The 13,827-nt window shown below is 44.1% G+C and overlaps 2 protein-coding genes across 2 annotated transcripts; one reads left to right on the forward strand and one right to left on the reverse strand.

The window, feature by feature from the left end:
- Nucleotides 1–980: 980 nt before the first annotated feature.
- cdk5r1b (cyclin dependent kinase 5, regulatory subunit 1b (p35)) lies at nucleotides 981–3,991 on the reverse strand. The gene is made up of 2 exons (XM_062526526.1): nucleotides 3,796–3,991; nucleotides 981–2,244 (listed from the first exon to the last, which is right to left on the reverse strand). Exon 2 carries the CDS (start codon nucleotides 1,934–1,936, stop codon nucleotides 1,034–1,036), a length of 903 nt encoding a protein of 300 aa, XP_062382510.1. The 5' UTR covers nucleotides 1,937–2,244; nucleotides 3,796–3,991; the 3' UTR covers nucleotides 981–1,033.
- A 753-nt stretch (nucleotides 3,992–4,744) lies between these two features.
- psmd11b (proteasome 26S subunit, non-ATPase 11b) lies at nucleotides 4,745–12,046 on the forward strand. Its single transcript, XM_062526872.1, has 13 exons — nucleotides 4,745–4,856; nucleotides 5,876–5,977; nucleotides 6,232–6,428; nucleotides 6,944–7,001; nucleotides 7,862–8,056; nucleotides 8,516–8,660; nucleotides 9,245–9,305; nucleotides 9,432–9,494; nucleotides 9,611–9,736; nucleotides 9,864–9,899; nucleotides 10,912–10,963; nucleotides 11,099–11,241; nucleotides 11,646–12,046. Exons 1-12 carry the CDS (start codon nucleotides 4,766–4,768, stop codon nucleotides 11,239–11,241), a joined length of 1,269 nt encoding a protein of 422 aa, XP_062382856.1. The 5' UTR covers nucleotides 4,745–4,765; the 3' UTR covers nucleotides 11,646–12,046.
- Nucleotides 12,047–13,827: the final 1,781 nt, after the last annotated feature.

Genomic DNA, 13,827 nt, shown 5'->3' on the forward strand with positions numbered 1-13,827 from the left:
TCTTTCTCAACAACACACTGCGTGTGTGCGCGCTAGGAAACCAAAACTCCCTGCCAGAGTCCATCAGCTGATCATTCCTCAGACACTGCATTCAGTTCCAGTCATTTCTCATCCGTTACAGATACAGGTGATATCTACACAAGTAGCCATCTCCCGGCTACGGACTCAGTCAGATAGATACACACGCAGACACACACTGCAGCAAAGCCATGTGTGTGTGTTTGTGTGTGTGTGTGCATGGCCAGCGTTATGCAGGACAGGTTCGGCTGAGGTGTCCTTAGGACCCTGGATTGCAGCTTTGTCCAGTGGCCCTCGAAAGGCCAGGGAAGGGGCTGTTCGCTTTAAAAGAGTCTCCCACACCAGGCAGTGCACATCTCCCATAGTCAGCAGGTGGCTGGTAAGACAGCAGCCGCCACCCTACCACATTCATTGCTGTAGATTTTGTTTTCCCCATTGCTAGTGTCTTGTTTTTGTTTCTTTTTTTAGTTGTCTCGTTTAAGTTTTTCTTGCGATGTTTGTTTGTTGGTAGTCGTCTTTTTTTTGGAGATGGTGGTCTCTTGCTTTTTTGTCAGTGTCTTTTTTTATTTCCAGTGTTTGTTCTTAATAATGGGTACATATGTGTCTGGTGTTTGTTCAGGTGCAATTCCAAATCCTGTTTTTCCCCAGTTCAGATGGCATTCGGATATCTTTTCTAACATTGAATTAAATTGTGATTTAAAGTGAGCTTCCTTGGAAAGATTTGAAGTGCAACTTCTTTCACACACAGTAGAAATCTACAGCTATAATCAAATTTCTAGTAGGCCTATGAGTAGTCAAACTTACTTAGTAGTTCTATTTGTACAAATATCTCTGAAAATGGTTCCATCTGAAACATCAGCAAGTATAATTCTCATCCACCCACCCCCCACCGACATACTCCTGAGAAGCCCTTTAGGATCCCTCCACCCCACCCGGCCCCCTCCTTCCTGAACAAACACCAGACAGCTATGCGCCACCCACTGCCCCTCGGTCAGCCCCTAGGTGGCGCCCTCCCTCACCGGTCCAGGCCGATGAGCAGGCGACTCCTCTCCTCCTCCTTCTGGCTCTCGTTCTTGAGATCGGCGAACACCTGCGTGAAGTAGTGCGGGTCCGAGTTGATCTGCAGCATCTTGGCACTCATCAGGTTGATGATGGACAGGCAGCGGTCCCAGAAGGTCTCCTTGGAGCTCTCCACCAGGAAGGGCTTGAGCGGGTACGAGATCTCGTTGCCCATGTACGAGTAGGACAGGTAGAGGCAGGTGAGCAGCACGGCCTGCAGCTCGTGCTCAGTGGCCACCTCCGAGGAGACCACGTCGCGGCACAGCATGTAAACGAACACCACGTTGGCGGGCGTGATGAAGCCCTGGTCCTGCCAGCCCTGGAGGAGCAGGGAGCGGTCGACGCTGCGCAGCCACAGGACCGGGTCGGTGGGGGACAGGTGTTTGAGTCGGTAGCACCGCCGGCACAGGAACTCTCCCAGGCAGCGGAGGAGCTCGCTGGTGGAGGCCTGGACGATCACCCGCTTGGGCGTGCCGGACGCGGCGTTCGAGTTGGTCAGCGGCGCCTTCTTGACCGACGACACGGCGTTGTTGGCGTTCTTGGTGGGGCTGCCCTGGTCCTGGGCGAAGGTGGAGAGGTTGGCACACGACTGCGACTTCTTCAGGTTCTCGTTGTTGAGGTGCGTGACGTTGTTCTGGTAGGCGGCGTTGGGCTGCACCTTCTTGGAGCCCTTCTTCTTGGCCGAGACGGCCACGATGCGCTTCCACGGCAGCACGTTGATGAGCGAGTTGCGCTTCAGGTTCTTGTCTTTGGCGTTCTTGCTGTTCTGCACGGCCGTGTAGTGGCCCACCGTGGCCGGGCCATCCTCGAAGAGCGCCGCCTTGCGGTAGCTGGGCGAGAGCGACAGCACGGTTCCCATGGCGCCGGCGGGGTCGTGGGCCTCTCAGGAGACGGTGAAGTGGACGGCAGGGGGATAGCCTGGGATCGGAAAGTGAGGGTCTTGACCTCACTTCTTCAGAGCGTGGAAGCCCCGGGCTACCAGACGGAATTTATCTTAGGCATCCACGTCGGGGAGGAGTTTGGAGCTCCAGAGGGGTGGCTTTGTTATGGTGGAGCAGGCTTGCCTCACTAGTCGATGCAGCAGCACACTCTCTCTCTCTCTCTGTCTCTCTCTTGTTTCTCTGTCCTGCTTGCTTGCCCACTGTTTGCTTTTAACCTCAGTAGGTTCTGTAAAACAATAGAAACAATTGCCTGAGTATTCACAATGATCAAAGTCACAACACTTCAAAGAACAATCAATTGATCACCTTGACTTAAAGATGAGGTGCAAATAGCTCAGGTCCTGGCATATTCCAAACAATGTCAAAATCCCCTTACAAATAAACAGGATCATAATCAGTAATGGGGATTATCCTCCTTGGGTGTCGATTTAAAGTCCATCTTTAACAATGGTTTAAATACAAATGTTGACTCCACTCAAGAGATTACATGGCTTCGGCAATTCACCCAATCTATCATCCAATAGTTTAGCATACTAAACCAGATGAGAGGGCTGATGTTGTATAAATGAAATGGTCTAAAACAAATCATCTCTTCCAGTCTGTTTTTATATTGATGTTTTAGGCTACATCAACACAGTTCGCTGCCTATCTGTGATTCAAAGGAGATGCCTCACCGATCCCTGCAACCTTGCCTCCCCAATCTTAATGAATTTGTCCTTGCACGAAAAGCCTGATCGAAAACCTTGTTGGATAAATTATATATGCTACCAACCAAATAGCCCACCGCAAAATGGTAACGCAGCATTTTGCACTACAGCCTACATCAACTAAAAATAGACTGTATTACAGTAGGAATATGGGGCACAACCGGATGATGTTAAATCAAAAATGGTAGCACTGGAGGTATAAAATTGTGTCATTGTCAGACCAGCTTATAATGACTTGCATCGATATAATGAATATAGAATATGTTTTAGTACAGGCGCATCCAAATACAGACTAAACAAACCTCGCCACCATCTCCAGAAATATTCACAAGCTTTAAAATGGAAGCCTATGAGCGTAAACACCTGCGTGAACGTCGTCTTGTTATGACCGAGGCATGCAGGAACGCCATCATCTAGGCTCAGTATAGTGTCATGCCATTAATGTTTTTACGTCTTCGATATGTTCAAAGATTAACTAGCCTAGCCTATTCGTTGATGAGTCATCTGATCACAGCAAAAAGTTAAGGGGAATGTCATGCTGTTTATTTTAAAGAAAGACCTCGCCTGACGTAGAAGTGCATATCGATGATCATAATCCCAACTCTGCAGCATATTCATATCACAGACTAAATTGGAGTGCAAGTGCCGGCTCTTTATGTGTTTTCTCATGTCGAAAACAGTCTGCTCGCCTGAATCTGTGCGCCGTTATTGGTGGTGCTGCGTTTGTTTATGTGGCGACTGTCCACGGTACTGAAAAGTAGCGCATGGTTTAACTATGGTGATGGAATTCCCCATGAAAATAGACCCATATTTTCATTGGCCTCTTTCATTTGCTGTTTTCTCCACCTAGGCCTATTTTTTTTATTTTTTTTTTTGCCGTTTTTTCTTTTATTCTGCTATTCCGATTTTGACCCAATAAACTCATCACATTCTTGTTTTTTTATGCCATGACATAGGCTATAAAGGTAGCCTAGCCAAAATTATTTCAGTTTAATTAATCCTAGGCTATATATCGAAGGTCTCAGCATAGGCTAGGCTACTGCAAGATTATAGGTTAAAAACGCACTTACCAGCAGTTGTATTTTTCCTCAACGTTTTTATAGACGAATACAAGCAATATCTGCGTCTGGATTGCTTTTTCCCTTTGAAATGCAGCACATCAAGGTGAAACAAAACCGGTAATCTCAAGGAATGCCCTCAATGACAAAAATGCGTTTAAAATTCCGATGAAAACCCTTTAATCAGACGAATATCCCCACGCCTTGATAGAGCTCTCCGCTGGCTCTCCTGCACTGTGGTGATGTCGAGCTCTCTGTAGGATGGGGATGCTGAGGGCTGTGAAGCTGCGCTATTGGTCCTCGCCAGAGCAGACGCGGATTTGGGTGGTTGTTGTGCACTTTCACAAGCTCTAAGCTACCGCAAGGAGCACTGTTTGGCCAATGAAACGTAATGATCGAGCGCCTCTCTGTGCTGTCCTTGGTGCTGTTTTGACAGCTCCACCCAGCGACCGTGCGCACACCGTCAATTATGATGGCGCGTGCTAGCCCAGCTGCAATATTCATGGCAGATTGTTTTAGAATAAATTGCTCAGATAGCGCAGGTGGAAACACATCATCAGGGCAGACCAAAATCAATGCTAGTCCCATAGCCCATAGGCAAAGGAAAGAAGGCTAGGTTATTCTGGTTTATTAACAGGCCTACCCCTATATTTAGCCTATGTGATAGGAGTAGCCATAACCTGACAGAAGACAGCAGCCAAGCCTATTTTTCAAAGTGTTGGGCAGCCCTCTGCCTATCCTAAGGGGCTGTTTGGCGAAGTAAATGAAGAGAATTAGTTAAATAATCACTTGCTTAAAGACAAATTGCTATGATATCCTTTAATGGGCATAAGTGATGTGTTTTGAATGAATTGGTTCAGCTCCTGTATCAATAAAACTACACTTCCCGAAAACACTTAGTCCTACCCATAATTCCGTGTAACTCCGTTTTTGCTGTCACCCTCGCGATTATTTAGAGGCTGGCTGATTTTGAATAAGGAAGATGGCAACCGCGGCAGTGGTTGAGTTTCAGAGAGCCCAGTCTCTCATTAGTACGGACAGAAATGCCTCTATTGATATTTTACACTCAATAGGTAAGTGAAAAACACGTTATATTATTTGAAAGTAGTTCAAAGTAGCCTGCTAATTTGAACGTTTTCCGGCTACAGCCCTGATTTGTTTCTGCTCGCTGCTAACAGCCGGCTGGTGCGTTGCTGACTCACTGTAGCTAGCCATGCTGGTGGTAGGTTAGTGGTCGTGAACAAGCTAGCTAGCTCGCTAGTAGTAGGCCATCACCTAGCTATGTAGCCAGATCGAGCCAGATAGCCTAGCTCATGCAAGGAAACGTCTGTGAGTCACCATCAAGCCAATACAGAAATCCATTATCTAGCAAGTAGCTATTGACCTCGGCGACTTAATAAAACAAGTGTAGTCGAACTTTGAACAAAACATTGTTATGAACGTCAAAGTTACTATTTAACCTAAGAAGACAAACAACGGGAAAATGTAGTTTAATGATATTCCGTGATTTTGAGACTGGAACTAGCTTGCTGGCTGCCAACAAATTAACGTTAGCAAGTCGACATTCACTGTCATTACTGTGGAATACTAGGCAAATCTTGTAGCTGTCGGCATATTGATTACATATAGCTAACAGTAGCTATCTATTCCTTCGTTGGATGTTAAATGTAATGCTGGTTGGTGGTAAAAGTTGGCTTCAAGACATTTAACTGAAGTGTAGACGTGTGTAAGGACCCAGCTATCGTAACTATGAGCAAATTACGGAGTTTGTAGTGCACGATGATTATAAACGGTTAACACTAACGATAGTTGTTTTGCTATATTTAGCTAGCTAGCATGCTAACAGTGACACTGCTTGCTCCGGTCTCTTCACTGTCCCACTGAAGTTGCCCAACAATCATTGAATTTAGACTGGCTGGTATTGTTTTTTTGTGATCAAAACGTGATAACTACTGACTGTCATCACTCGTGATACAAGACCAGGCGATAGGTCCTCACCTCTGTATTCTCGACCATGATTTGAATTGTTCATTGTTCATGTTAGTCTTGACACTACTTGTAATAATGTAACTTGTTTTTTTTTTGTCTTCAGTGAGGCGAGATGTCCAACAAGATGATGAGGAGGCGGTCAGAGTTAAGGAGCAGAGCATCCTTGAGCTGGGAAATCTCCTGGCCACGACCGGTCAGGCTGCAGGTATGTTTGCATCTCCTGTCTTTATGTGAGACTAGTTTTTCCAAGCTTCCTCTTAACTTCACTTGGAAAAACTCTCTTACAGTCTGTCCAGAGATCAGTAACATGCCCCTTTTTACTTCAGAAATGTTCTTCCCAATGGGCTGGTTGCTTAGTCATATAATTTGGGTTTGAGAACTTGGGGTCATATTTCCCCCACCATGTGCCGGTAGTGGCTTCAACAAGTAATTACCCACCTTCCCTCCTTGTGGTTTCAGAGCTGGGGGGACTGCTGAAGTTTGTGAGGCCTTTCCTCATCTCCATCAGCAAGGCCAAGGCTGCCCGACTAGTGCGCTCCCTTCTGGACCTCTTCTTGGACATGGAGGCCGCCACAGGACAGGAAGTGGAGCTGTGCCTGGAGTGCATTGAGTGGGCCAAGGCTGAGAAGAGGACCTTCCTCAGACAGGCCTTGGAGGTAAGCGTGTGCCTGCGTGTGGAATTGAGGCATCTGACCGGTGTCACCGGCTGGGTTGGGACTAGCACAGTTTTATGACTTAGCAGAATTGTTTATTTACATCTCTTCCCGGAGCGATGGGTGGAGTTATTCACTATAAGTTAGTTCATTATCTGATTTTCTCACAATTTCTTTTGACAGAACAAACTGCAGACAAATTATGACATAAAAATGTTCCTTTATTTATATAAACTGAGATGTACACAAGGTCTGAACTTGTCATCTTGTCAATCCGTATTCTGTCTTATCTGGTGCCTTGTTAGGTTGTCTTTATATTAGAATTGGTCTTTTGAACAAGTGAAATCAAAAGCACATTACATCGTATTCTATTTATAAATGGCAGCACAATTCCTTTTTTTCCTCAATCTGTTGTAATCTTCACACATTTGTATCGTTTCCTATCCCATCCCTAATGTTTGATTCCCTTGTTGAGGCATATTCTGTTGCATAATATGAGTCTCGCTCTTTCTGTACAGGCCCGGCTGGTCTCACTGTATTTTGACACCAAACGGTATCAGGAAGCCCTGTCACTTGGTGAGTTTCATAATGATGGATGAGATTGTTGTGGAACAAAGTTTTTGTAATAACAAGTCTTTATGAGGATTAAGAGCTTTTCACATGAGAAGCCACACACGCTAGTATTAAGTTCATTTTCAATGAGAAGGGGGGGCATGCAATAAAGGAAAGTGGGTGAATAGAATAGAATAGAATATATAGTTTTTTGATCCCGTGAGGGAAATTCAGTTCTCTGCATTTAACCCAATTTAACCGAATTAGTGAACACACAGCACACAGTGAACACACAGTGAGGTGAATCACACAACCCAGAGCAGTGAGCTGCTTGCCCAACCAGCGGCGCTCGGGGAGCAGTGAGGGGTTAGGTGCCTTGCTCAAGGGCACTTCAGCCGTGGACTGGTCGGGGATCGAACCGGCAACCCTCAGGTTACAAGCCCAAAGCCCTAACCAGTAGGCCACGGCTGGGTGGTTGAATGGCTGCACGACTAGTGAGCTAAGTCCTGAGATTCTTGCCACTTGGATGCACAAATCGAGAACACACCTACCTACCTCCAAGATTAAATATCGTTTGAGGTGCCAGTGCAGGCACTTTAGTTCAAGTAACAAAATTGAGGAAATATTTGTAAGTTAGACATGTTAAATGTATGTCTAGCAAATTGCCACAATGTAGTATACTCTCCTTTGCCACATATTTTAATGTGTAGTTTATGGATTACCACATTTGAAATGATGTGTAGATAGTGCACGGGACAGAAAATCCGGACCGCTTTACCTTTGAAAAGCTCTTAAGTTTGTGCTAGTGAGCTGATCCCCATTTAGCACATCATAAGTGTGCAAATATGTTTTTTTGTATAAATGACATGGATGTTACTTCACAGGGTCGCAGTTGCTGCAGGAGCTCAAAAAGATGGATGACAAGGCTTTGCTGGTGGAGGTGCAGCTGCTCGAGAGCAAGACTTACCACGCCCTCAGTAACCTCCCCAAGGCCCGGGCTGCTCTCACCTCAGCCAGGACCACGGCTAATGCCATCTACTGCCCTCCCAAACTTCAGGCAGCTCTGGACATGCAGTCAGGCAAGTTCTCACAGTATGGTGGGGCTTCATCTTGGTCAGATGGTTAAATGAGCATTGAACTTTTTTTTTAAAAAAATGGCTGCTATACCAAGCTGCTATGATGAGTCACGATTATGTTTTATGGACATGACAGTCCATGGTACTTGCATCACATCTAATGTTCAGACAGGGTGTAATAGTCATGTGAAATAAGCCCAGTGTTATTTGTTGTTACCTGTCCTCACAGCATGCCACTTGCTGTCCGGTCCTGTTCTTATTCTAGAATATTGTGGAATAAATATTTCATATAGGCAGATTGCTGGCCCTTTTACAAATAGCAGAACATTTAATTGTACATATCTTCCTAGCGACTGATATACACTCATGACATAACTGCTCTCGTGTCACCATGTGGATTGCTAGCAAACAGAAGCTGAGTCATGGAGTGTAACTGAGTGTTCTGTTGCTCTCCCCCTGTAGGAATCATCCACGCAGCTGAGGAGAAGGACTGGAAGACGGCCTACTCCTACTTCTTCGAGGCTTTCGAGGGCTACGACTCTATCGACAGCCCCAGGGCCGTCACTGCACTGAAATACATGCTGCTCTGCAAGATCATGCTCAGCCAGTGAGTCACACTTACCCAGCCGCATGCAACCCTCTCCAGTAACACTAACGCCTCACATCGCCTCCTCTCCTAAACACAGACTTGCTTCGAATACATAAAGGATGGGAAGCATTTGAAAGTATGGATGCCTCACTGCTGTCAGCAAGACAGTGGAGTTTCTTGTATTTAAGTGAGAGGAATCCATGCAAGTAGTTAGATCTTGAACTAGTAGTGAAAGGATACCACCTTCTGTCATGTAGATTTCATCCTGGTTGCTGAAGGAACCTGAATAAATAATGTATACTACCAGGAACTGTTGATATTACTCAGCATTAATCCATTTAAAGTCAACTTAATCTGTGGAAAATGCTAGATCTGTGGACAGGGCCCTAGTACTGACTTAGTGATACACCCCAACAGCAAATATGAATCACTAAGATAATTTTAAGTCCAGCGCATGAAGGTGACTTTATGACTGGTGAAGAAATACTGTGTAGTCTCTGCTGGACTACTCTCTGTAGAGCTTGTGCCTTTATTTGTGTATGTGATGTGGACAGCAGTTTGCTAAAAATTTGTGTAAAACACAACTCTAATTTGTTCTTCAGCCCAGAAGATGTTCATGCCCTGAACAGTGGAAAACTTGCCCTACGGTATGCTGGGAGACAAGTAAGGAGCCACCAAGGTTTTGTTTTGTCTTGTTTCGCTTGTTTGTGTTGAATGTTTGGCCTCGGGTGCTTTTCATTTGCCTCTCATTGGCTTGACCTCCTTGTTTACGCTTCATCCTCCCCACAGACAGATTCACTGAAGTGTGTAGCACAAGCCAGCAAGAACAGATCATTAGCTGACTTTGAGAAGGTGAGCCAGCTGATCTTGGAATTGGGTGCTGTGTTTTGTAAGAGCAATGTAAGATCAAATAAAAGAAATATGTATTTGCTCCTTTGTGATTTTGGTTTTTCCACTCACCCATGTAGGCTCTGAGAGATTACAAATCGGAGCTGAGGGACGACCCTATTATCAACACGCATCTGAAAAAGCTGTATGACAATCTGCTGGAGCAGAATCTCATCAGGGTCATTGAGCCTTTCTCCAGAGTACAGGTAGATGGCGCTATTCAGCACATGCATTAAACCTGCTACAGGAAACACACGATCACAGATTAAGCACTCAAATTCAAGTGATTAGATGGCTGTTTGAATGAAAATAACCCTGTTTTTTTGGATTCAGATCACACACATATCTTCACTCATCAAACTCTCAAAGGTAATGGCCTTTCTCTTGATATGAATTACTTCTCTGTATGTTTTGAGTTTTATTCGTCAATTGCAAATGTGTCAATTTGTCCTTTACGACATTAGGAAGATCAGACCTTATGATACAAGATTCCACACAACTTCTTGCACAGGCCATGGTTATTTCCTAACTGGACTATTGTAATTAACTGTTAGTTGGTCTGCCTGCTTGTGTAGTAAGATTGTTACAACTGATTCAGAATGCTGCAGCATGCCTGGTCTTCAATCATCCAAAGAGGACACGTATCCACGATATTCCGCAGCCAACAATGGGGGTCGCCATGACACCGAAACGGTTTTCTATTTCCGGCGAAGCTGCATTGTATCTGTTTTAACGTGACGGTTTACGGTGCTTAACATATCATAACGCATATAAAAGTAAACTTTTCTATTTTATATCGGTTATATATGATGTAGTATATACATGCCGAGGGCAGAATTGTCAACATTTCGAAAGAAATCTAAGTTGAGGCATAATCTAGTTCGCTACGGAGAACGCTCATGTTAACAGAATGAACAGAAGTTGAAAACAGTCTCGTAACCATCGCAACGATACATATTTCCGGGTTAAGGAATAAGGTGGATAACTCCTCTCCTAGTTTCTTTCTATTGGCTCCCTATAGTGACCAGAGTAAAATTTTAAAAATCTCACCGTGGCCTATTGGACACTTACTGGATCTGCTTCCTGCTATCTCAATTCTATGATCCATCTGTACATTCCCAATCGCCCACTGTGGACCTGTCATAAATGTTAGGTCAAATACAAGACTCTTCCTCATTGGTGGAAATGTAGAATGGAATTGCCCAGTGCTCTTTGTTCCTGTGATCATTTTGGGTCTTTGTTTTTTCTGAGTTATATGTATATGATGGTATTAGTTTATTTTCATTGGGCTATTGATCATTGATCTTGCATTGACATTACCGGTACTGTTTATTATTGCTATTTTCCATAACCGTAATGTTATTGTTATTGTTCCACACAGGGGGATGTGGAGAGGAAACTATCACAAATGATTCTGGATAAGAAATTTCATGGTATACCAGTCACTTTGCTGTACAAATCCTCACACTAACTAAAACTATTCACCAGTTTATTTTCATTGTTAATTCCCAATAGTAAACCGTAGTCTGTAAGTGTTCTGTAACATTGCTTTGTCTATACACTTGTAGGCATTCTGGACCAAGGTGAAGGGGTTCTTATCATATTTGAAGAGCCTCCGGTGGACAAAACCTACGAGGCAGCCTTGGAAACCATTCAGAACATGAGCAAAGTGGTTGATTCACTTTACAACAAAGCAAAGAAGCTGACATAGGTGAGAACTCAAAGGAGGAAATGTCTCGTGGTTTTGTCACTTGTGTGTATTCCACAAGGCCACAGAAGGAGTTTTTTTTCAGTGTTCAAAATACTAAAGCAATTTATTTCAACACTTTTGTCTGGTCTTACTAGTCTGGGTGTCTGGCCTTGTATTACTCATGTACAATACTCATTTCTCTTGTAATATTTGGACTTGGACCTCTTCTGAGGAACATAAACAATTGAGAAGTGGCAAATATTTCAGGGATGAATGATTTCAGAAAGTGAATTTTATATGTATGCAACCTAAACCTTTCCACTTGTTAGGATTTTAGAAATTGTACTATAGGTCGAAAGCTGTATTTAGTTATTTGTTTATCTTTCTTCCATACATCATACACACTTTGTTTTTTAATCCCATAGGACCAAAGTCCAGACTGCAGCTAAGAGGGACAGAGTGTGTGTACTGTATGTGTGTGAGTGTGTACTGTATGTGTGTGCGTGTGTGTGTGTACACATGTGCGTGCGTGTGTGTGTGTGGCCAACACGTGGAACCTTTTTTTGCGGGGGAGGAAGGACGACGTCAAGCAGAATTCGAAAGCTGCAGCGGGAGTCCACCCCCCACAACCCCCCCCCCCCCCCCCCCCGCCCCACCTGAGAGTTTTTAACATCTCCTCCAATGGACTTCAACAAATTATACATCCGTTTTTTTCCTTCACTCTTTATTTTCCGCTCAGTGTTCTCTTTCAGTGTATCTCAACGGCCGACACAGGCCATCAGGGATTATATTTACAGCCACAATAAAAGATAAAGCAGTAATCATATATATCAACTGTATAAATCTCCTACGGAATACATACATGTCAGTTTCATGTTCAGAGGTGCAATACAAAAACCGTGAGGAGGAACTCAAAAGCTCTCAAGAGTTTCTCTGCCTCAGTCTTTCAGTACGTTTGGTAATCTTAAAAGAAATCACAGGTTTGCTATGGGGTTTTTTCCCCCGTTAGGTCAGGTGTTTGCTGGAAACTATGAGTGTTAGTTCATTTGGAAGGGGAAAGAAAGCCACGCAAGATGGGTCCGAGCACCGTTGCCGAGAATCACCCGACCCTTGGTCATCGACAGTCCTTAACTCCTCCCTCTCTCCGCTCCTGTAAATCTGCTGTACAATATCGGTTGAAGCCCCCTCTCTCTCTCTCTCTCTCTCTCTCTCTCTCTCTCTCTCTCTCTCTCTCTCTCTCTCTCTCTCTCTCTCTCTCTCTCTCTCTCTCTCTCTCTCTCTCTCTCTCTCTCTCTCTCTCTCTCTCTCTCTCTCCTCTCTCTCTCTCTCTCTCTCTCTCTCTCTCTCTCTCTCTCTCTCTCTCTCTCTCTCTCTCTCTCTCTCTCTCTCTCTCTCTCTCTCTCCTCCCAGGAGTACACGAACATCAACCCCATGATTCCTTTCATACCATCGGTGCCCGTTGACGGCCGCAGGCCTTTCTGTTAAGCATTAGGTGCAATACAAATCTGGGAGGCAAGGTGGCGAGTGATTTAATTAGTGATTCATTTATCTAGGCCATCTACAAGCTTTTGTGTCTGTGAATACACGCCCCACTGTAGTTTTCTGGCTATTGTACAGTATGCTAGCAACCAAACAATTTCAGAGCAGTTTATATCACTTGATTTTTTTTTCTTTTTTTTTTGTTCTCCCCACCTTCATTTCATTTATACATAATTTACCAATAAATGTTTTTATTATTATTTCTAAGTCATGTCTGCTCCATAGAAAACTAGTCACGTTCTTTAAAAGAAAAAGAGGAAAAAAAATCTTTTTGCCGTAGTTTCAAGATTTCAGCCTTTGCTTGCAGAGTTTGGATATGCTTTGTACAAGATTGTAGAATGTATTTTGTTAAACTACGCCAGGCTGTTTTGCATGCTTTTTGGTTGGATTTGAAAAAAAGGTGTTATGAAGGGAGAGAGCTAGCAGCACCACTTGCTTGGTTTTGTTTTGTTGATCAAATGTAACTTCCTGCTCAAATATGTGTGCGGTATTGTGCCTGATTGATGTGCCGAGGAGGTGAAGGGAAAGGAATAGTGCCTGTAGAGGTGCTTTGACAATTAAAAAAAAAAAAGAAGAATTCAAAAGGGAATGTGTAAGATTAGAGGACAAGCTGCCAACAGCAACAAGAACCATCTCACAACACTCCTCAGCAAGTCACATAGTGTGTTTTTGGTAGATCGTAACAAAAAGCACCAGTTTTGTTAATTGAGGATATTGTCTTCAAAAGGGATTTACAAAAAAAAAAAAAAATCACACTGTAGATTGAATGTCAGTATGGTTTGTCCCAGAGTTAGGGCTGTGCCATGTTGAGCAGGCCCGTGGACCACTGGTGAGGGCACAGGGTCAGGCAGCTGTGTTCTGGATGAGTCGGGTGTTGTGTCTTGAAACCCTTGCAAATTCTTCTGCAATTAGTGCCATACAATGCACCAAGCAGAAAAATTGGGCCTGCACATTTGTTAGATCATTTTTTTTTGTGGCCACTGTTCATGTTGATAATGTCATTTTTCCCATTAGTCATGGTTTAAATTGAATTTAACTGAAAATGAAGACAGGGTATTGGGACAAAGG

This window comes from Sardina pilchardus, chromosome 22, assembly GCF_963854185.1.
Source record: "Sardina pilchardus chromosome 22, fSarPil1.1, whole genome shotgun sequence".
Lineage (NCBI taxonomy): Eukaryota > Metazoa > Chordata > Actinopteri > Clupeiformes > Clupeidae > Sardina > Sardina pilchardus.

Excerpts from the sequence above, each read along its gene's own strand:
- psmd11b (XM_062526872.1), top strand. The coding sequence starts at position 4,766 with ATGGCAACCGCGGCAGTGGTTGAGTTTCAGAGAGCCCAGTCTCTCATT. Across the intron at positions 4,857-5,875 it reads TGATATTTTACACTCAATAG|TGAGGCGAGATGTCCAACAA; the intron begins GTAAGTGAAAAA and ends TTTTGTCTTCAG. Across the intron at positions 5,978-6,231 it reads CACGACCGGTCAGGCTGCAG|AGCTGGGGGGACTGCTGAAG; the intron begins GTATGTTTGCAT and ends TTGTGGTTTCAG.
- cdk5r1b (XM_062526526.1), bottom strand. The coding sequence starts at position 1,936 with ATGGGAACCGTGCTGTCGCTCTCGCCCAGCTACCGCAAGGCGGCGCTC.